The following is a 23,935-nucleotide window of genomic DNA, read 5'->3' on the forward strand; positions in this document are numbered from 1 at the left end:
TTCTAATTCCTGGAAGAGGTTGCATAGGATTGGTGTTATTTCATGCTTACATGTTTGGGAGAATTCACCAATGAAGCTTTATATGTTCTTTATGAGATAGGTTTTAATTTTGAACTTAATATCTTTAATAGTCATAGCTTTATAACTACTTCTATTAGGTTAAATTTCTTCTTGTGTCTATTTTGGAAAGTGATGTTTTTTAAGTAATTTCATATCCTCCACCAAACAAGTGAGTAAACGAAAAAGGAGAAAAAGATGAGATCTGCAAAATAGAGTATCCAATGCAGAGAGAGGCAGGATGGTAAAGGGTCATCTTTGGATAATAGCTATGCAACTACTGACCTAGAGAGTAGCCAGTACAGACTGGAGCAGATCAGAAGTCCTTGTGAGAGGGGCCTTTTCCAAAGATGAAATTGATAAAATTCCTCATGTGTTTGCACATATTAAGAGATTGACACCAGGAGGAAGAGTTGGGAAATTAATTAATGATAACGACATAAACAACCAAGCAAATTAAAAAACAAGACAATTATTAGCTTCAGGCAACTAGAAGGTTGTACAGAAAGGGAAAATGACCATAGAATATTACTATATGGCTCAGCTGTGACTTACCTTTACACAGTCATAGTAATGTAAACATTAAATATTGTTCTGTCAGATTTTAGTCTGAAATGTCAGTTCTTGGCATGCTCATGGCTAAAGAATGACCAGATATGCCAAAGTTAGGCAAGCATGAAAATGAGGTTTATTGAAGAAAGAAAAATAGGATTATAGGGCAAGAGCAAGATATAGGTTTACAGAGTGTAATACATATGACCAGACCCATTGTCACAGCAAAGGGAGGGTCAAAGGAAGGGCAAAGAGAGAGGTTGGCTATGTTCTGGGCCTTATTTTATAGTGCCTAGATAGGGACCTCCCTCACTGTCCAGAGGCCACCATGGAACCATGTGGATTGGACAGCTGGGAGTCACATGACCAGAGTCTTAACTACACATGTAGTTGTTCTAGGTCAATTTCCGGACTTTGTGGTACCTATGCTGCTTGGCCTGTGGGCTGGAGAGTCCTCTGCATCCTTTTGCAGCTGGCACACTAAGTTATGATTGGCAGATTCATAGGTATTCCCTCCTCCCCCAGGTATGGAGAATTAGGGTTGGGCAGGACCAAGATGGGGCAACAGCACCCACTTTCCTCCCTAGGAGACCCAGAATCCCTCACTATCTACCTAACAGCTCTAGACAAAATTTCAATTTATCTGTAATGGTAGTATGAGGGAGCAGTAAGTATATATGAGGTAGGGAGCATGAAAGAGGGATAAATCTCATCTTCCATAGTAGGAAATCAACATGACAGCTAAACTGAGAAAAAAAACAACATAAAAAGTAGTAATATAAATGAAATGGTTGTAAACACTAAATTATCAGCGAAAAGAACAGTGGTTTGCCTCTGGGGTGCAGTGGAGGCAGATGGGGTCTCCTGCATTTGGTTACAAGCTTTGTAGAACTATCTAACTCTATAAAATAACACACATTTAACTTTCATACAATTAACACCACAACATAATCCACTTTTTTAAATGACTGCAAAAACAAAAACAGAGCAAAAGCAACCTCATTCTCCAAATAAAACTTTGGATTTTCCTACTTGCTCTTCATTCAAACTTTTCTGAATCTGATTTCCTCATCTATAAAATGAGTTATTCTATGGATTGAAATGAATTGTGAATACAAAGTGCTTGGAAACTACAACCATTACTTAACAACAATAATAATTTACAATCCAAAAGTTGGGAATCCTCAATATTTATTCAATCACGTTGTGTCTGTGTGGCAGGGAGCGGGACTTTACAGCCATAACGCGTGAAACCAGCGACCGTGCCTTGAACTTACCTTCTGTTGCGGGGTGGGGATGATTCTTTGGGCGGCGGGGCCAGATTTAGTTCTGAGTTCACATTCCAACAGTGCCACTTCCTAGCTGTGTGGCCTCAGGCAATTCCCTCTGCTCCTTTGAATCTCAGTTTCTCTATCTGGGAACAGTAAAGCCTCTTTAGCGGAGCTGGTGTGAGGAACTAAGTAGAAATTCACGGGAAGTCCAATTGCAGCGGCTTAATTTCTTGGGCGCGCAGGACACTTGGAGCCGCGGGGCCGCCCGCAGAGGGCGGCTGCGGGCGGGGAGAGGCCGTGTCACCATGGCAACCCGAGACGCCTCGTGGTCCCCGGCTGCCCGCGGCGGAGCTCAGCAGGCCGGCTGCTCCGAGCCGCGCAGAAGACCCCGCGGCATGAAGGGGCAGGAGGCGGCGGTGGTGACCGCGGCGGTGACGCCCGAGGCGGGCCGCGACGAGGAGCAGCTTCCGCAGCCGGCGGGGCTGGGGAGCGGGTCGCGCGGGGAGCCGGGCCAAGAGTGTGAGTTCAGCCCCCGTCCCGGACCCTGCGGGGAGCGGGTAGGCGTGGAGAAGGAGTGAAAGGGGAACTGTGGCAAACCGGAGGGGGACAGGCTGGGAGCGTGAGAGTTGGCGGGGAGAGGGTGGAGCTGCTATTTTGGCAGAGGCGGAGGTGATGGCACTGTGGCAGAAAGCACCCCGTCCATTTCCCCAAGCCCTCCTTCATGACAGGCTACCTAAGCCCAGGGTCCAAGCCTCACCTCCAACTTAACAGGTAGTGACATTATACTGGAAGGGATTAACACACACACACACATTTGTATGTATTACAAGGGCTGTCCTGAAAGCATCCAGCCTTGTAACCGTTCTCATTATATTAACAATGGCTGAATGCTTTCCGGACAGCCCTCGTATATATACACGCATTTATATAGGTATAAATGTGTGCATGTATATGCACATATATGTGTATAGACCCAGGTGGAAACATGCAGATCGTTTTGTCAATTTCTGCATTTTACACATCAGAAAATTGAAGTCTAGACTTGAGGAAAGGAAGTGACTTGCTACAGTCATTCAGTGCTGGAAAAATACTTAAAGGCTTTCAGATCCCATCTCTTGGACTCTCAGTCCATAAATTATTACCTGATCCCTTTAGAATCTCACAATTATGGGCCACATTTTAACACACTGTTGTTTCCTCCCTGCCTTGCGAATCACACAAACAATATTCAAATGAGTAAAGACAGTTCTGGTCCACAGTCACAACTGACATGGTTGTAACTTGCTCATCCGAATTGTTTCATGAATTTACAAGTATTTCACAGCCTCTTGTGCCCCACAGGTCTTCAGTAGGTGCTAAGGAATGATGGCGAAAATAATAGGCCAAAGAGGAATAGAGCAGTTTCCAGCCCTCCTGCAGCACTGCCTTGATTGCCTCTCTGGAGAGCAGCCTGGGGTTCCCTTGGCTTCCTCTGCCTGGCTGGCAGGCCCCAGGAGGGAGGGTCAGGCTGAGGTGCCTCAGTACTTGTGCTTCAGTGGACCATGCACTCTCCTCCCCAGAGACCTCATCAATGAGTCAAACTCAGAACCACTGCTTCCCTGGTGAAAGCGGCCTCTTCCCTCAGCATCAGCCCCCCTATGACTAGGATGCCTCCTTCCTTTTGTTATTATTATCAACAGCATGCAGAGGCCTTACTTAGAGCAACTAAACTCAGTATGTTTAGGTAATGGAGATTCCTTGCTCCTACTTAAAATTCTACTGGGGAACTTTCCCATTAAAGATGCTAGTATCTAAAGGTTCTTTAGTCCTGTTGCTCTAGGAATAAAAGAGGGAATTAATCACTCACTCATCAATTCGACATATATCGAGTGCTTACTATGTGCCAGGCATTGGGCAAGTTGCAGAGAAAGGAGTATTGAGTTAAGGCAGATGTCCAAACTTTCATGAGATCACAAAGTCTAGTGGGGGTATGCAAAGAGTTTCTGCCTCAGTCTCCCTGAGAACCTCCTTTTAGGGCCTCAGCCTAAGTAGAGACAGGCTGTTAACACCCACACAGAGTACTCATTCAATTTTCTAATGTCTCTGATTATTGGAAAGGTCTTCAGTCTCCCTATAGCTTCTACTCTGTAATCACAGAGCTGCTCTTAAAAAAATACAGGTAAAGTGTGATCCTTTCCTATATAAATATCCTTGAATTATATAAAGGCAGCTATTTGAGCACCAACCAAATCTTTCATAGATTTAAGATCACCTCTGAAATCATTTGAAGTGCTCTCCCAGTGCTGGCTGGCCTCTCCCAACATCCTCCAGTTATTTAAATCACTGAACCCTGTACTCTAGGTATGATCTGGTTAGCATAGTGTGGTGGAACTATGACTATGGATTGTAGTAAACTGCAAACTACTTTTAGTAACCCTTGAAGCTTGGGAGAGTCAGGTAAGTGTGGCTTTTCATTCTTATGACTTTAGTTTTGTAACGTCAGAAAGCTTTCTCAACTATGAAATAGAAATAATTATATTGCCCATAGGTCACTGTGAAACAATAATAATGTGTGTAAGATGTCTAGGGCATGGTAGCATTCCATAAATTGTAGCAATTGTTATTAGCTCTCAACAAAAGAAAACCTGAAATAATATTGTTCCAAAAGAAAGTCTGGAATAATATTGTTCTTAGCAGCCTTTCTTAGTGATCACTGCTCATCGTCAAGCCATCTGTTGACCAATCCACTCGAAATGTTGGTGAAGATCAACATCAAGCTGCTATGTTATAGTTCGTAGAATTTTCTCTCTTCCTTCTTTCTCTTTCACCCTCCTTCCCTCCCTCCCTTCCTTCCTTTCTATATTTGCTCATAATAGTTCCCTACTACTCTCCCAATTTTCACAGTCCTCCAAATACTTTTAGTGGTTTCCTCTGTCGATTTTCTTAGCAGCAGGGCTGAAATTTGTTGGGAGGCCTAAATTTAGAGCAGGTGGTCTGTTCCTCTCTGCTGTGCTGTTATAGGCTTTGCTTCCTCTTTAACCAAATTAAATCTTCTGCTTGAAGATCATGATTTGACAGAAAAAGATTAAATCAATGTTAGATTTGAGTAATGTTGATCTCATCTTTTATTCATGACTCCCAACTTTTGGGAAACAAGAATGAGACCCTAAAGTATCTAATTCTACCTTGTCCTTGTCTGAGGGTGTGTTTGGGTCTTCATGACCAGGAATGACCCAGGATCACTGCCAGAAGCGGCAGGTCTCTTGCCCCTTGGGCCAGTCTGCATCCCTGTCAGATTGACTCACTTGCGTTCTTTATTGGTTAGTCTGGAAAAGATGAGACACCTGCCATATCTTTGTCAGTCTAAAATAAAATCTTAAGTAACTGAAGTATTTGGTTTACATTTGTCATGGTTCCTTGAATTGAACTTTTGGTACTAAGACAAGAACTACTGACTCTCTGACTGTCACAAGCTTGCACTGGCAGATGTGCACATAGAATGGTCTTTACTTAGAGCTCGAATTTAACAGTGCTTAATTTTACCTGAACACACATTTGTTGAGCATCTATTATTATACCAGGCTCTGTTCTCAGACTCTAATGAACTGAAAACACAACATCCCTGCCCTTATAGTGTTTATGGTCTGGTAAAGAAGACATTAATAGCTACACAAATAATTGTCTATAAATAAAAGGAAGCTGTATTCAAATTGCAATAAATGAAATGGAAAAAAAAGAAGGGTACTATGAGAAAAAGACATTTCTAGATTATGGAGTCAGGCCAAGTTTCCCTAAAGAACTGACATTTAAGCCAATATCTAAAATTTGAGTAGAAGTTATACAGGTAAAAACTTAGGAGGAAGGCAGTCCAGGCAGCGGAAATAATATGTACAACGATGGGAATGAACAGAAGGGCCACGTGGCTGGAGCTCAGTGAGCAAGAGGGAGAGAGACTGGCTGGAGAGACTGGGGAGACAGGGAAGGCCAGACAACACAGAGCTCTTTTGTTTCTCCAGAGTTCTGACCTCTGGGTGAGCAGAAGAAATGTAGCTAAGCTGTTTAGAACAAATCATCCAGTCCTTGACTGTAGCAGTAATGTCCTAAAGGGCCAGAATTAGAGGCCAGTAGTTCACTACTACAATTCAGATTCAATCTTCCAAAATGGTGATTTTAAAATGTCGAGGAAAAATAACAGAAAAAAAATGCTGAGGTTGTTTTCTGTTCTGTATCTGAATTGCAAGCTCCATGCACACATCTTTCTTATTCATTGCTCTACCCTCGGCCCCTAGTCAAATGCCTGGTACAGAGAAAGTTTTCAATAATAACTTATCAGATAAAGTGAGTGAAAGTTTTTTTGAAGCAAATGACAAAACTCCATACATTTCTTCATAATATACAAAAGAGGTACCTGAAACTTACTCCACAAGTTCAGGAATTACATGAAAACATGAAGTACCAAAAGAACCAAAAGTTCTAATGGAAGTTCTAATGATAGGCTCTAATCTGCAAGATAGAGCCTGCAGGGAAAATCATCTGATATTTGTATGGAATAATATGTCTTATTTTTTTAAAAGAGTTATTCAAGTAGGTATAATGACTAGAAGGTTGGGCAGGATTTATGATAAGTAACCAATTTTGTTAATGCTTTTATAGGGAAGAAATTTTTATATTCTGAGCCACATAAGAGAATTAAGGAAGTACTGGAAGAAGAACTTTATATTAAGAGAGATGAATGCCACATTAAAAATCCACCTGCAGGTAATTTCACTGACAAACTAAGTATATTTGTGAAATGAATATGAAATTGCCTATTTGATTACAGGGTGATTATTTTATTTATTACAAAATTGTAACTTTTGCACAATTTGTAATTGTAAAAGAAAAATGAGTTCATGAGCAATTCTTGAGCTGTTCTATAATTATTTTGCCGATGTCCGATAAACCTTTATATTTAGAAAAAAGGGGCTATGAACTACTTATCATTATGTACTTTGCTGTCCCACTTTTTTCTGGTGGAGTTATTTCTATTTAAATACAAGCAGAATTTTTTCCAAGTGCCTGAAAAACAACATCTTCAATTTTTATCAGTATACGTATGACTAGTAACAGTGGCTCCCAAACTTTAGATTGTATCAGAACTACCTGGAAGCTTGTTAAAAGCAGATTGCTAGGGCCCATCCCTAGTGTATCTGTCTCAGTAGGGCTGGGGTAGGGCCCAAGAATTTGCATTTCTACCAAGTTCCCAAGTGATATTGATGATGCTGGTCCGGGGACCACACTTTGCAAATGACTGACCCAGCAGAATCTAATTCATTTAAATAGGTCAAGTCATCCAAGGATTTTATCCCACAAACTATAGTGTATGAATTATATGGTGTGGGCATTGATAACTCTCATCGATGGTTCATGTGGAAATTCCTCTTCAATGATTACTAGGTGCATATTTCATGCTCTTCAAATCATCAAATTTTTATTACAGTGTTTATGGGTATCAACAGTTGGTAGAAGAAATAAAATAACCATAAGACAGGACTCCTGTGCTCAGAGAACTTGACATTTTCTGTGGAGGCTGATTGGACAACCTGCAGGTGGGGCCCCAATTCACTAAAAATCCCTACAAGAGATGCTGCAGGCCCAGAGGTGCATTTTTTCAGACTCCATAACTATATGCCCACTTTTTATTTCTAAACCAGCCATAGAAACACTTTTTGGGCCTTCTCATATTACCTATTCTTACAAAAAATGGCCAAATTTGCTCACATAATATTTCAAGGAAAGTTTTAAAGTCGATTTTGAACTCTGTGAATGGATGCAGAATGACCTACTAAATTTCTGCTGTGAAACCTAGCTTAAATTTACCATTTCCCTGATGGTTAAAATTTTTTTTCCAAGTCTATACTATTATATTTTAAGTTTATGTTCATTGTTTTCAAAGACTACATGGAAACTAGTTTATGTATTTGCTGTATATTTTGTTATTCTTATTGGATAAATTTATGAGAACTATCATTTGGTTTATAAAAATTTATTTCTCTAAGCAATCTTTTCAAATATCCTTCATATAAAATGGAGACTGTCTGGGCTGCATTTTTATAACGTCCACCAGAGGTCGCACAGAGGTGCTATTTTAGCCTAGAAAAAAATCTTCAAAGTTGCGAATAGATTCTGTAAGTTCAGGTTTTAAAGGGCTCTATTTACGGAAAAGAAAGCTGCATTTTTAATAATGGCTAGAAGCCCCATACCCTTGGCCAGAACGGGGAACTAGCACCTAGAGAACATGCCACACTCTTTGAGCCTTGCAGCAGAGCCCTGAGGCCAGCCATTGGACCTTCTAGCTCTGGGTTTGTGCTGACACACTCCTTTAAATATCAGATGAAAGCTATGGCTTCTCTTCCTGGAAGACACAACACGTCGCATACACCCAGAATTCTGCATACAACTTTTAGAGACTTGTGTGGCTCTTCCTAGATGTTGAGGGTAAGTACACTTGACCCATCATCATGTCTACCTCTGTACTTACTCTTGCTCCTTCCCCTATTCTAATTTGGCTTTTGTTCCAATAGGTCCATGGAAACTGTTCTTTTCCAGATTGAAAATAGCCTTCTCTCAAGGGTCAAATCCCTCAATGACTCCTCCATCATATTCAACTTCTGTGTAGCGTCTGACATAATGGTTTACTCCTTCCCTTCTGAAAACGCTTTCTCAAACACCTCTGGGTCACAATGCTCCAATCTCCTGGTTTCGCTCCCACCTCTTTGGCTACTCTTTCTCCATCTCCTTTGCGGCTCTCCCTCTTCCTGTCCTGTGTAATTTGAAGAACTCAGTCACAGGCCCTTTTCCATATCTACACTCACCCCTTAGGTGATCACATCTAGCCCTATTGTGCTAATGATTCTAAAATTTATATCTCTAGCCTCTACTTTTCCTCTCAAATCACCAAAGCCTACTTGATTCTCCACTTGGATGCCTAATAGGCCTCTCAACATGTGAAGAACATAACTCTTACTGTGTACCCCAGGCTTTTAAAAACCCTCTCTTCAACAAGTCTTCCCCATATCAAGAGAAGGTACCACCATTCACTCAATTGATTAGGCCAGATACCTAGAAGTCAAGTCCTCGAACTCCATATCCACACCATTGGCTAATCCTGTTGAATCTATGTACGAAATGTATCCTAAATCTCCCCAGCTGCACCCTTGCCAAGCCCCCATCCTCTCGTGCAGGCCTAGCAATAGCCTCTCATAACAGCCTCTACTGTTGCTCCCCACAGCCCATTCTCCACACACAAACCAGAGGGATGTTTTACAAGCATAAATCATTACATGTCACTTCCATGCTTAAAGCTCTCCAATGGCTTCTTATTATTCTGAGATTCCATTTCATTCTCCTTCTATAGCCTGCTCACCTCTCTGATATTATCCCTATACTTTGCCATTCCTCATTAACTACACAGGCTTTCTTGATATTCTGGAACATGCTAAACCCATTTCCACCCAAGACCTTTACACTTCACCCAGACCTTCAAATGTCTTTCTCCCCCTTTATTCATGTTTTATTTTATATGTCACCTTCTCACAGAGGTCTTTCTTCTCTACCAGGTTAAAATAGCAACTGGCCCCCAAGTCACCCTCTAACCCTTAGACTATTTTCTTCTTTCTGCTTTTTTTCCATCACTACCTTAAATTATATACAGACGATCACTGACTTACAATGGTTTTACTTAAAATTTTCAACTTTAGGTTGATGCAAAAGCAATATGCATCAGTAGAAGCCACATTTCAAATTTCAAATTTTGATCTTTTCCTGGGCTAGTGATATGCCCTCTAATATTCTCTTGCCATGCTGGCAGCAGCAGCAGCTGCTTCCGGTCAGCTATGCCAATGTAAGTGTTCTGAGCACATTTAAGGTAGGATGGACCAAATTATGATGTTTGGTAAATTAGGTATATTAAATGCATTTTGAACTTACAATATTTTCAACTTATGATGGGTTTATCATACCCTCAACCCCATCATAAGTTGAGGAGCATCTGTATTTATTTGTATATATCCTTACTGACTATCTCTCCCACTAGAACAAAAGCTACCTGAGGACAGGGACTTTATTTTCCTTACCACAAATCCTCACAAAAGCTATATGATGTAGGTATTAGGATCCTCATTTTAGGATGAGAAAACAGATTTTGAAAGGTGTTTAACTTGTTCAAGGTTATGCATTAATTAAGTGGCAGAACCAGATTCCAAATTCAGGTCTGACCCCAAATACCATTGACTTTCTACTCACTGCAGTGTCTTTCGTAAAACATTATGGCAAAATCCAGTGGATACTGTTCTACCTTTAGCTGACTTGAGATTTCTGCATTTGACATTTGACATGGAGGATGGCTCTCTCCTTAACCCTTATTACTTCCTCAAATCCCATGGTACTAAACTATCTTGGTTTTCCTCTTACTTCTTTGGATATTCCTTATCATCCTCCTTTAAGAATCCTTTTTACTCATTGCACTCTAAATATTGGTGTTTACCAGGATGTTAGCCACAGTCTTCTAATCTTGTTCCACTAGATCTCCCTGGATCATCTCACATTTTCCACCACTGCCTCACTAGGATGCCACAGATGAAATCTGTGTCTCCAGGCTAAATTTCTTCTCCTGGATGTCCCATAAGTACTAAGGATCAACATGTCCAAAACAAGACTCATACCCCTCCCCTCCCCTATATCACCCACCCCAATGAATGACATGGCTTAAGGTTCAAATCCCAAACCAGAGAGCCTGTGAGGGGTACCTTAGTTTGGCCAAACTGTTGACCTATCTGCTAGGTTCACCTTGCAGACATACTTATTTGCTCTGCAGTGTATTCTTTAAATATTATATACCTGAGCCTGTTGTCAATATTCGAAAATCAGAAACTTTTGTATAAACATCTAGATTTCTAGATTGTCTTGGGTGGAAAGTGCGGGGAGTTAGCTACACTCCCAGCAAAAAAAATGGGTCCCTTAGGTAGGAGTCATTGCAGAGGATAAGAAAATAATAGAAATCAAAGAATACACAGAGATGAAAGTATAGTTTTATAGATTTATAAAGATAAAAGGCAAAGCAGGGGTAATCGGGGGGCCTTACGATATCCCCGTCAATTTTAAGGCACAGAATAAAATTTCACATGGGTTTTTATAGGTACAGAGATCGGTTGCCAGGTAACAGATTTACATAATAACAGGTAGTTTGTTTTAGGTTAAAAGTCTTTCAAAAGTCTTCTATAGATCACTTAATTAACTCTGGTTACAAAATCTTTCAAGGACAAGCTTCTAAGTTCTGAGATAAAGCTATCAATTAACACAGAGGTTAAACAGAGATATAGTGGCTCCATATTTGTTTATCTAGTTATTGCAAATGGAGACAGGTAGTCAGAAGTCAAGCAGGAACTGTCCCTTGGGCTAATTGTTTTTAGCTGCAAATATCTGTCTCTCAGGCGGACATTCTTTGATCAGCTCTCATCCGGTGGTTCCATGCACACCTTGCTTTGTCCTTCAAAGCAGGTGAGAACCACAGGTTTGAGACTGCAGCATAACCTTGGAAACCAGCTGCTACTGACCTTTGAGATGCCCTCCTGAGGTGGAGCAGCTTTTGATATGCAAACTAACATGTTCACATATTCCTTCAGGGCAAAGCCCTGCAAAACTCTTGAGATCATTTCTGTCTCTAATATAGTAATATTAATTTATAGAGCAACAAGAGAGGAAGGGAGGAGGGTAAAGGATGGTGTGACAATACCGAATCAGCCTTCACAGCTGGCAACAGTGTCTGGGGCTGGGTTACAGTGCCCCCCTCCCCCACCGCTGACCTGCCCACTCCACTGTTTGCCATCATGCACCAAGTTCCCCACTCAAGCGAGAGATACCACGAGTTACTTATGTTCACATGTCCACTGCAGGTCTTCCCTTTCCATGGTAGAAATAGGAAAAAAGTCTTTCTCTGGTGTCCGTGCCTCCATCAAAGGGGATAAGGGGAGGGAAAAGACTGGGAGGGCCAATTATTTCTTACCCATGGCCTGCTTTACTTATTAATATCACCTGCCTGGCCTCTCCCTGCATATATTTGAATTTGTGGCTTTAGATAAACACTGTATACTGTTTTGTCAATATGCCCAAGTCTGTCTACATTCTAGGGACCTCAAGGTATGTGCACAAACCCAAGCATATTTGTGTAGCTATATATGCATTGGTTGGGTTTGTTTGAATTTTTAAACAATCAACTCCACATACTGTCACAACAATCTAATTGATTGACGAAGGTGAGATTTGATAAGAGTCCAGACTGGTTTTCCCCTCAACCATAGATAAAGCACTAAAATCAATACTGGGCCATTTAGCAAAGTATGGGTGAACTTACTGAAGAGCTTATACCATCTATTAAGAGGGGGATTTGTCCTTAATGTAAGAAACTTAAATTATAGCATGTTTTATCTGTGACTGAGATAACAATGACAATTATGGAACTACCCAGAAGCTGTGGAGTTATTTCTGTGCTTTTTTTCTTTCTCCTTTTGTTGAATGAAATTGGTAAAGATCAAAAGATCCAGAAATTAGGTTTTATGGATGTTTAATAGAGTGAACACTATATTTCTTTTGAGATATTATTGTTTGTGTAGCCATAGAGGACTCAGGAGAAAGGGATAGGGGCTTTCAGATGAATGGGCTATCCTGCCCGTTCTTGTGGTCATGTTGTGACAACAGTTAATAAAAGCTGTGAAGACACTGAAATGGCCAAGGTGTCTCAAGTGGTTGTCACTGTGCACTCCATAATAGGGGATGCCATCAGTGACAACAGAAAAAATGGGCTACCAGGCCTCTAAACCCTCCCTTCTCTGGGCTTTTGATTCCCTGTAGGCTCCTGATGCAGAGATATGTGGGCTTGGTCAGAACACTGGATGCTGGGGTGAGGGGGAACATCTCTCTATATAATGATGTTGGTGACAATAATAATAGTAATAATAGTTATCATTTATAGAGTATCTTCTACTCATGAAAATTTTTTGCAAATTCTCTCTTTTAATTCTTGCAATGACCCTGTGAGGTATATGCTCTTTTTATTTCACATTTTGCAGAGCTGGCAGCTAAGGCTTGGGATGGGGGTACAGGGACTTGCCCAATGTCACACAGCTAGCAAGTGGAATCCCTGATACTTGGATGAAGGCTTGTCAGAAGCTGATGTCCTTGCTCTCAGCCATTGGGTACTTATGTCTCTCTTTAAAACATAAGATTATAGGCTGGGCGTGGTGGCTCACGCCTGTAATCCTAGCATGCTGGGAGGCCGAGGTGGGAGGATCGCTTGAGCTCAGGAGTTCAAGACCAGTCTGAGCAAGAGTGAGACCCCATCTCTTCTAAAAATAGAAGAAGTTAGCCAGGCGTAGTGGCGCACCAGTAGTCCCAGTTACTTGGGAGGCTGAGGCAGGAGGATTGCTTGAGCCCAGGAGTTTGAGGTTGCTGTGAGCTAGGCTGACGCCACGGCACTCTAGCCCGGACAACAGAGTGAGACTCTGTCTCAAAAAAAAAGTGAAAGTTAAGACTTTCCTCTTTATTTATTTTTTTTTATATATTTTAAAATTAAAAAAATAAAACATAAGATTATGTTTTCTGAGAGGACAAAAGATTCAAAATTGATTTAGTAGCAAATAATATTATCTTCAGTTAAAAAAAAGTGTTGCTAGTCTTTCCAGGTTCAGCTTCAGTTTTGCTTCCAGGTTCAAACCAGAGGTAAAACAGGTTTCAAATACTTTACACATTCCTATCAGATAAGAACAGAGGCCCTGGATCTACTGGAAAAAGTTCTCATCATCCTGAAAAAAAAAAAAGTGCAATTTTCTGATCATATCTTCTAATCAGATGAAAATAGAATTTAGGGCAATTTATGGAACTTTCTGGATAAGGAAGAATTTAGCTAATGTCCATCATTCATATATTCTCACTGATTCCCTAAAGATTTTCCTCTCCTTACAACTTCTTAAAAAGAAAAACATAGGTTTGTGGGACATTCATTACGGAACTACTGCATTTATTTTACTGTTTATTTAAATACTATTTCTACATTTCTAAGAACTTCTGTAGAGGCATTTGCAGAAATAAATTAATATATTAATTTAATGATTTCATATCACAAGGGCTTTTTATTTTTCTGGCTAAAACACAGAGGTTATAGTAGTCATGAAAAAAAAATTTGATCAATGAAGCTTACTGGTATTCCCCTTACACTCTTCCTTTTCCAGTGAATTTCAAAATTATACTCCCAAATCCATTAATTTATGTCTATATGTGCCTTAATAATGGAAACCTAATTTTTAGTCTGGTTTATTTACTATGTTTAGCACAAATTTAGAAAGTGCAAGATGTTGCTAAGCAAGTGTGGATATGTTTGTTCTTCATTATTTCATTCAACAAAAATGTTCTATGCACCTACAATACATGAGGAATTTACCAGACACCAAAGCCACGTCAAGATAATTAGAGAGCTTAGGAGTTAAAAACAAATTAAAATTACTTAAATTTTTCTTCCTTTAGCCAAATCTTTGTGTTTACACAAGGGAAGCATAGATAACATGGCTCTAAACTGGCTTTTTGAGCTCTAATGTTAATTATTCATAGTCCAGGGACAGCTGAAATATTTTTAAAAGGTGTGCTTACCTTCCCTGTGAGACCAGGACAGGTCCTACTGGTTAAAATTTTTGGCATAAAGGCATGGTTTAGTAATTTTTAAATTCAGGATTTTAAAAAATACACCCAAAAAGATTTCTGAGTAGAAGGGGATGAGGGCATGAGAAGGACAGAGAGAAGAAGAATCTCTAGAAGATTCTGAGCCTTGAGAAAAGATTTGATTCTTTTAGTTCTCTTCTTGTGCCTGCTGCCCTTTTCCTTTTCAGATGAGGGACGCCAACACCGCCAACACCGAAGTCTTTCTATTAATAGCTCTGCACCTCCTTTGTCTTCCTTCCTTCTTCCTCCTAGAATGCACATGCCCAGAGCTGAGGGAGTTGTTTCTCTTAAAAGAAGCAGCTGCCTAAAAGGACATCCATGTTTCTTTCTAGCTGTCTTTTTCTCCAGTTGAATATATTGCCTTCTATAACTTCTTTACCCAAACATGGTATCAAATGAAAGTAGGGCTATTTGTTCCAGCAACCTCTATCCCTGGATATAGTAAATACTTATACATAATTATATTTTGCTTTGGGTTTTTTATGCATTTATCTGCATTTATATTTTAGGTATTCTCCTTATTAAGGTCAAAACTTCTAGCTATTCCTATGATTGTATCCGAAAGAGCACAATTAAATTTGATGAGTACAATTCTCCTATCTAATTTGATGTGGTTTGTCTGCATAGTTCTGCTTCCTAATTTTGAACTGCTTTCTGTTTAGTGGATCTTCCCACAGTATGGAACAAATCTAAATCTATTTCCTTGGTCTCTATAAGGTGTCATGCGCAGGTTAGTAAATGTTTATGGACTCCTAAATTTGAGAGTCTAGTACTCAGAGGCTGGGGAGAAGCCCTTTTCTGTCTCTGGACAGGATAGAAGAGGAAACTGGATTGAATAGCAGCAAAGATTTAGGTTAGATAGAAGAAACAGCTTAAACTTTATAAAGTCGTCACAGAAGAAGATTGTGGCGTCTTCCTTGAAGGTCTTTGAAGAAGGAAGAAACTAATCTTGACAGATAGCTGCAGCTAGTCCACTCAGGTGTGGGAAGGCAGAGGCAAGTATTAACATTCAGCTTGGTGAGTCAGTTCAACGACTATACCTCTAGAAACGGTATCTGAGTCCATGCTTGGACAGTAAAACCAGTGTCCCAGTAAAAATAATACCTACCATTCATTGAGTACAAAGCACTTTGTATCCATCTCATCTAAATCCTACAATAATCCTTTGAGGTAGATATTATTATCCCCATTTCAAAGATGGGGAAACTGAGACATAGTGGGTTAAATAGCCTGCCCAAAGTCATACAACTGCTAGGTGGTAGAAATGAAACTGAAACCCAGATCTCCTCCGAACCCAAAGACTGTGCTCTGAGTCATCACTTAGTATGGAATCCTTTAGAGAAGGATCAAATGTCAGTGAGAATGGCAATCTGTGGAATCTGTGGAGAATATTATGTCATAAAATTTGCAGCCTCAGAAATTAAAAAAAAAAAAAAAAAAAACTTATGGCAACCAGCCTGAATTCACCACCTCACCTGACTTGGGTTACAATTTTCTACACAGTAGACATTCACCAAATGTTTGTTGACTGATGCTCAAAACCTAAATAAGTGATTTTAGGATAGGGAGGATAGCCCAGTGCAAATAATTGATAAACCTTATTGAATGGTATCAGGATTCAAGACCTATAATTTGCTATGTATCATGGGCAGACATCATATTTCCAGATATCCAGGTGTTTTAAATGTAAGATGCAGTGAGTTTATTGTTGCTTCTTTCAAGGGGAGATGATAGCATCTAGTTTGTGGCTTTTAGGAGATTCTTGGATCTATTGGATGAATTAATGTGGTAACTTTTGGTTCTGTTATCTTTGGAAATATTTGTATTTACTGTAGGAATTAAATCAGAATCAGATAAGGCTGACTGAATAAATTCTATGTATTCACTGTTATTTATTCCTGATCTTTCTGTATTTTATTATGTATGTTTCTAAACTGACTTTTCTTCTATTCGTTTTAGGGGCAAGTTAAATTATCTGGGATCACTGTGGATGTTTAATTGCATAGAGAATAATTGAATGAATGAAATGGAATAAAAGGTTAAACAAATGATAAAGACCTTGAGTTGTTTGATAAATCAAGCCAAATAAACCTCCACCCAAATAACTGAAAAAATACACGCCGAGTAAATACTTTAAAAACACTTTGTGCTAAAAAGAGAATATGCTAATAATCATAGTCTTGCTTTTGAAAATATTGACAGTGGCCCTGGAAGGGATCTGGAGCATTAAAAGGAATCTCCCTGTCGGAGGCTTGAAGCCAGGACTGCCGAGCAGAAACAGTTTATTGCCGCAAGCCAAGTACTATTCGAGGCACGGAGGGCTGAGAAGTAAGACCCTGATACCCTTGACTTCCACTGACGCCCCTGAGGGTACTTGCAGTTTACAAACCAGTGGTATATGCTTTGTTTGCAAATATCAATCAAAATTAAATCTTCCTTTGATTTGTTTCTCTGGGGTTACTTTTAGTTTAACCATATTATATCATTATGGAACTCAAATAGTAACAGTTTAGCTAAACAGTTTACTCTGGTGGATACAATAGAAGTTTGTATTCTGAGTTAAACTCAAGACTTTTTTCTTTACTTTGTTTTGTTTTGCTTTGTTTTGTTTCGTTCGAGACAGAGTCTCACTCGGTTGCCTGGCTGGAGTGCAGTGGTGTCATCATAGCTCATTGCAACCTCACATGGGGTCTTGCTGTTGCCCATGCTGGTCTCGAACTCCTGGCTTTAAGCGATCCTCCTGCCTTGGCCTCCCCAAGTGCTAGGATTGCAGATGTGAGCCACTGTGCCTAACCTCTTTACTTTTTTTTAAATTTCAAAATATTAAAGGGTACAAATGTTTCTGTTACATGGATACCTTGCACAATACTTAGGTTGAGGCCTCCAGTGTGCCCCTCACCAGAACAGTGTTCATTATACCCGATAGGCAAGTCCTACCCCCCCTTCTTGATTTCCAATGACTTTTACATGTCTTTGTGCCTGCGTGTGCCCATGATTTAGCTCACAATTGTTGGAGAGTACATGTGGTGTGTTTGCTTTTCATTCCTGAGATACTTCACTTAGAATAGTGGTCTCCAGTTCCATCCAAGTTGCTGTAAAGGACATTATTTCATTCGTTTCTATGGCTGAGTAGTACTCCGTGGTATAGATATATAACACATTTTCTTAATCTGCTCATGAATTGATGGGCACTTAAGTTGATTCCACATGTTTGTAATGGTGAATTGTGCTTCAATACACATTCAAGCGCCGGTGTCTTTTTGATAAAATTTCTTTTCCTTTGGGTAGATACCCAGTAGCGGGACTGCGGGGTCCAATGGTAAGTCTACATCTGTTTCTTTGAGGAATCTCCATATAGTTTTCCATAGAGGTTGCACTGATTTGCAGTTTCACCAACAGTGTATGAGTGTTCCTTTCTCTCTGCATCCTCAGCGGCATCTATTGTTTTTTGACTTTTTAATTAATGGCCATCCTGATAGGGGTAAGGTGTTATCTTATTGTGGTTTTAATTTTTTGCATTTCCCTGTTGATTAGTGATATTGAGCGTTTTTCATATGTTTTTTGGCCATTTGTCTATCTTCTTTTAAAAACTTCTGTTCATGTCTTTTTCCCACTTTTTAATGGAGTTTGTTTTTTTCCTGCTGATTTCTTTAAGTTCTTTGTAGATTCTGGATATTATTCCTTTATAGAACATATAGTTTTTGAATATTTTCTCCCATTCTGTAGGTTGTCTATTTACTGTTGATTATTTCCTTTGCTATACAGAAGCTTTTTAATTTAATTAAATCCTATGTATTTATTTTTGTTGTTGCTGTATTTGCCTTTGGGGTTTAAGTCATAAATTCTTTGCCTAGGCTGATGTCTAGAAAGAGTTTTTCCTACATTTTCTTCTAGAATTTTTATGATAATTTCATGTCTTACATTTAAGTCTTTTATCCATCTTGAATTAATTTTGGTATATGGTAAGAAAAGGGTCCTGTTTCATTCTTCTGCGTGTGGCTATCCAGTTTTTCATCACCATTTATTGAATAGGGCTTTATTTCCCCAGTGTATGAAACAGTCAACCTCTGTGGGGAGGAATCCTGCACTGCCCTTTCTTCTGGATGGATGACCTCAGTGGGAGTGAGGAAAGGGAGATGAGGGAATTAAGGAAGAACAAGGCAACTACTTCGCTCGGCTGCTTTATTTTCATCCTGTTCTAGGAAAGAGGCCACTGGGCTGGGCCCAGTATACTGTTGTTCCTCAGTAGACATAAACTTTGGAATAAAATATTACTCATTCCTCACTGTCACAGCCAGTGTCTGCCAGGAACTTTTATAGCAGGATGTGGGGAAGGTGGAGGTCTTGCCATGGAAGCATGGAGTCCGGATAATCTAGGTGCACGTAGCTAGCTGTGTGAGTCCTGAAAAGTGACCTAAAATTGGGAGGTAACCCTGGATGAGAAAGGAGAAGTGGATAAAAGCCAAGCTTGGGTACTCTTAACCAAGATATATATCATAATAGCAATGCTATATAGTACTGCTTATTCTAGATTCTTAATATATACAATAATATCTAATATTCTATTTAATTATTATAATGATCACACAATACAAGTATAATTCATTTTACAGATGAGAAAACTGAAGCACAGAGAGGTTGAATAATTTACCCAGGGTCACTCAGCTAGTAAGTGGAAATGCTGAGATTTGAACACGGGCAGCCTTTCTCCAGAGGCACTACTAGGCACTACTGTGTCTCTAAGCCAAACAGACCCAGGAGCTAGGGTATCTATTGAACCTGGAATGAGATGAGAGCTCAGCAAAAGTGGCACACAGGAGGAAAGTCCCCAGGAGGCCAGGGATACAGCCTCTGGGATATGGATTCAGTGGGGGAAAATATAGCCACTAAGAAACTGAGACAGGAGGTTTAAAAAAACCCAAAAACTTGTTACCAAAGGGGATTCATGTAGCAAACAGGAATCAGTTATGGAGACATGGGTTTAATGATAATAAAGTAGTAGTAGCCACCATTTACCATGTGCCAGGCATGGCAGTAAGTGTTCTATAAGTTATGTAATCCACACAATCACATGAGTTGAGTATTATAGTCTTCATTTTCCAAGTAAGAAAACTAAGGCATAGGCCGGGCGCGGTGGCTCACGCCTGTAATCCTAGCTCTCTGGGAGGCTGAGGCAGGCGGATCGTTTGAGCTCAGGAGTTCGAAACCAGCCTGAGCAAGAGCGAGACCCCATCTCTACTAAAAATTAGAAAGAAATTAATTGGACAACTAAAAATATATAGAAAAAATTAGCCGGGCATGGTGGCACATGCCTGTAGTCCCAGCTACTCGGGAGGCTGAGGCAGGAGGATCGCTTGAGCCCAGGAGTTTGAGGTTGCTGTGAGCTAGGCTGACGCCATGGCACTCTAGCCCGGGCAACACAGTGAGACTCTGTCTCAAGAAAAAAAAAAAAAAAGAAAACTAAGGCATAGAGACATTACATACATTACCTAAGATCCTAGGTCTAGAAGGTAGTGGAGCCAGAACTACAAACCTGTGTCCATCTGGCTTCCAAGACTATGCCCCTAGTTCCAAGACTATGTTGCAAGTCTTAGTTCCAAGACCACTGGACCATCAGGGCAGAGAACCTAGTCACCAGGCAACAAGTGACAGTTGCGGTGTTGTGGTTAAATGGGCACAAATGCCAGGGCTTTGGGAATGCAGGGTTTTAGGAACCTGGGAGGCAGCTACACTCATAATCCACAAAGACATCAGTGTCCTGGAGTAAGATTGATTCAACCCACGGCTGGGCCACTTGCCTATTCGGGACTGTTTATCTCACCTTTCCACTAACTTTGTTAGGTTCCATTTATATTGGATAAATCCATCATTCCAAGAAAACTCACAAAGCAATTTATTTTAATGATTAATGGTTTTCTAAATGCATATTATATACATATTACAAAACTGATCGAAGGACAAATTACCTTTATTTGAAGGCATACAAGTCCAATAAATTTCCAAATTCATCAATTGAAGGTATGTGATAAAAAATATATGTTTGATTTTGATCATAATTGTATTACTTTCATCCATGCAATTTACAAGAGACTTGTTCATGGCTCCTGCTCATTGTTACTCACCCACACCACCTTCCCAGCAGCTCCTAACCCTTTCTCCCCAGCTCAGGCCAAACTCTTACAGTGATCATGTTACAATATGTAACTATTATAATATTCTTAACATATATCTCAGCTTCGTCTATGTAAGTTGCTGGCTGCATTTTTGCCATATGATACGAACTGCTATTATCTGCTATACAATCACAACTGATCAGTCTATATAAGTCAGACTGATAACCAAGAATTAGACATTTTTCATTTTCAATGGAAAAAGGAAAATGCTAGGGACAGAAATATCATAGATGAAAAATATCTACAGAAAATTTTCAAAAATTGTAGTAGTAATTCATACACCATCGAAAGCTCCATGAAGGCAGGAACATCTCTTTCACTCCACTGTGTATCTGGCACTTAGCACAGTGCCTGGCACAGCAGGTACTCAACTGCTATTTGTCACAGAAAGACCAATGGATGAATGAACCAGCAAGTGTATGCTGAGCGCCTGCTTTCTGTTCAGAATCTTCTTGCTGCTCACGCACATATGTTCCCTCCTCCACAAAAATATATGGTTTTCCCTACTTGAGAGAGCTAAATTAAACAGAATTCTAGCAATAGACAGAAAAGCAAGGCAACCTCTACAGTCATCAGTATGTGAATCATGAAAAGTTACACATATTTTAAATACATCTTGGAACTAACGCTTTGAAAGAAAGTTTTCTGTGGATTTCAATGAGATTTCCAGGAACTTCTCCCATAAAGTATGCTTCAGTTAGAGAATTCAGTCAAACCCCACTGCCATTTTTTTCCCTACTCACTTTGTGCCTTTTTCTTCTTTCTCATGAACAACATGACCATGGTAGTTGTGACCCTTCCAACATCTAATATACATCATTTACAGTTTAAATTTAGAATCGCGATCATACAATTGTAGTTGTAAAGCATGTTTCAGTTAGAGACTGTGAAGCGTCTACCGCTTTCATCATACTAACAAGTTTTATTATTTGTTTACTTTTATTATTTCCTTCTTCTTCTGTGCCATATAACAAACAAAGAACAAAGCTGTCTAGCCCAGTGCTAAGTTTGAATGTGCCTACAAATCACATGGGTATTTTATTAATACTAAAATTCAGATTCTGACACAGTAGGTCTGGGGTGGGGTCTGAGATTCTGCATTTCTATCCAGCTGCTGGGTGATACTGATACCGCTTGTCCAGAAACTATGCTCCACTAGCGAGGGTCTGGGAAACAGCAGCAGTCTTTCTGGTTACTGGGATCACACGGGTGTGGCTCTTACATTCTGCTCTACCAAATGAAGTACTGTTGGGAACATTAAGTCAAATATTTACTTATTTGTTCACATATTTATTTTTACTCTAGGATAAGATGAATACAATTTTCCATTGAGAAAAAAACCTCTTTCTCCTGATGTCTGAAGAACAGAGAAGAAACTCAAGCTTGTTTCAGGATTTAAGATGTGTAAAAAATATATATTAGTTTGTAACTCCTATTATTGGCATTAATACCTGTCTATAAATTAACCCAAAGTAATGAAAGACAATTGGTAAGGTGTACTAAGCACCTGAAAGTGAAGAAAGAAAATATTATATTTGTTTTTAGTTGTCACAGTTCATTCTATTCAATATGTGGAACAATAATGAAACAACGGCACATTTATTGAGTCTTTACTTTAAGGTAAACATTATAAACCTTAACCCTTCACCACAGTATAATGTGTTCACTCATTTCTTTGATAGAAAAACAAATAAATCCAGGTATGGATGGATAATGGTTAGTAAATGAATGACACAGATGAAAAGTCTTTGACTCGGAGACAACCATTTTTATGCTAGCCTTGATAGAGCTCATGTCTTTAGAATTTGTTCACTAAATAGTAAGGAGCCAGGAAATTTATGGTGGGATCTAAAAAAAACGGTGGGGGGAGATTTTAATAATATTGCAGGGTTAAAAAGAAGTTTAAAAGAAGGGGAAAAAAAATCCTTCCTTTCCCCCAATTGTCAAAGTAATTAATAATATATATTCTGTATGGAATAATTGGAAAATGAAGAAATAGCAAGAAAAAAACTCATCTGTAATTCAATTTCCAGAAACAACTATTGATAATACATAATTTCCCATTCATTAAAATATCATTTTAAATAATTACATAAGTTCTTTATATATCTGTACTAAATTTATTCATTTATTACTTTTTTTTATATTTGGGTTTTCTGATTTTTCATTTTTTACGTAACTGTTGAAATCCCCTTACACTCCCACTGCCCCTCCTTACAAAGTTCTTTTTCCTGATGTTCTGGTTATACACCTTTCGTTCTCCTTCTTCTTCAGGCTAAGCTCATCTTAAAACTTCCTTCCATTCACTATTCTCAAGTTCATTACTGTTTTTACTGTAACAAATCAAGTCTAGTCAACAGATGTGTTGACTGGTATGTCTCTTCCCTACTTAAAAATATTTACAATGTGAAACAGTCAATAATCTCTTGAGTCAAGATCCAAACCTTTCCATGTTTCATACAAAAATTTCCATTTAGTTAATACATGCTGGATGAGATCCTCCATGCAAGCCAATTCCGGCCACCACCTTGTTTATGGAACTCTTTCATCACTGGCTACTTCAAAAACAGTGTCACAGGCCAATGGCTAAACTTGAAGGATTACATCTTAAATTAGTCAAGAAATATAACACCCAAAACTGCCAAGAGTTAGGGTAAAGCATTTACTGTTCCTACAAATCTGAAATCTTCAGTTTCTAACAGTTCTTACCACCAACCTTTTTGCATGTGTTAGGACGTCACAGAAAAAGTGCAATGGGGTAGGGAGCACTGACTTTGATTCATCCATTAGAAATGATATCCTGTTCTTACTTGAGTTCCCAATGTGACTTTGAAAACATGCTCAGGGATTTCCTTTCTAACTTCCTCTACTCCTGCCAAGAAACAAGTTCCCCTCTGTTTATTTTCAGCCTTGCTGCTGGGGCTGAGTGCTCTGAATTTGTCTCTTCCTTTCTGGCCATCCTCTAATACGAACTATGGCTAAATCTCATGACACTGTTTCCTTCCTAAAGTTTCTGTCCTTATTCCACTCTGGGGACCTGGTTCCTTTTGTAGTTCAATTCTGTTCATCATTGCCCCATTGCATATTTTCCCAACTGGATTCATGCACAGGGATTTCCATGCCAGCATTTTGTTTTGCTTTTTAATTCAAGAAGGA

The 23,935-nt window shown here is 39.5% G+C and overlaps 1 protein-coding gene across 1 annotated transcript; it reads left to right on the forward strand.

The window, feature by feature from the left end:
* Window positions 1-2,275: 2,275 nt before the first annotated feature.
* Window positions 2,276-22,309, forward strand: LOC105822981 (chromosome unknown open reading frame, human C11orf97). Its single transcript, XM_012660058.1, has 4 exons — window positions 2,276-2,399; window positions 6,513-6,617; window positions 16,809-16,934; window positions 22,085-22,309. The coding sequence occupies exons 1-4, from the start codon at window positions 2,276-2,278 to the stop codon at window positions 22,087-22,089; spliced, it is 360 nt and encodes a 119-aa protein (XP_012515512.1). The 3' UTR covers window positions 22,090-22,309.
* The last annotated feature ends 1,626 nt before the right edge of the window (window positions 22,310-23,935 follow it).

The sequence above is a fragment of the Propithecus coquereli genome, unplaced genomic scaffold, assembly GCF_000956105.1.
Source record: "Propithecus coquereli isolate 6110/MARCELLA unplaced genomic scaffold, Pcoq_1.0 Scaffold65, whole genome shotgun sequence".
In the NCBI taxonomy this organism is placed as follows: domain Eukaryota; kingdom Metazoa; phylum Chordata; class Mammalia; order Primates; family Indriidae; genus Propithecus; species Propithecus coquereli.

Coding starts and splice junctions, on each gene's coding strand:
- LOC105822981 (XM_012660058.1), top strand. CDS start 2,276: ATGAAGGGGCAGGAGGCGGCGGTGGTGACCGCGGCGGTGACGCCCGAG. Junction 2,400..6,512: donor CGGGGAGCCGGGCCAAGAGT/GTGAGTTCAGCC, acceptor ATGCTTTTATAG/GGAAGAAATTTTTATATTCT. Junction 6,618..16,808: donor CATTAAAAATCCACCTGCAG/GTAATTTCACTG, acceptor AAATATTGACAG/TGGCCCTGGAAGGGATCTGG.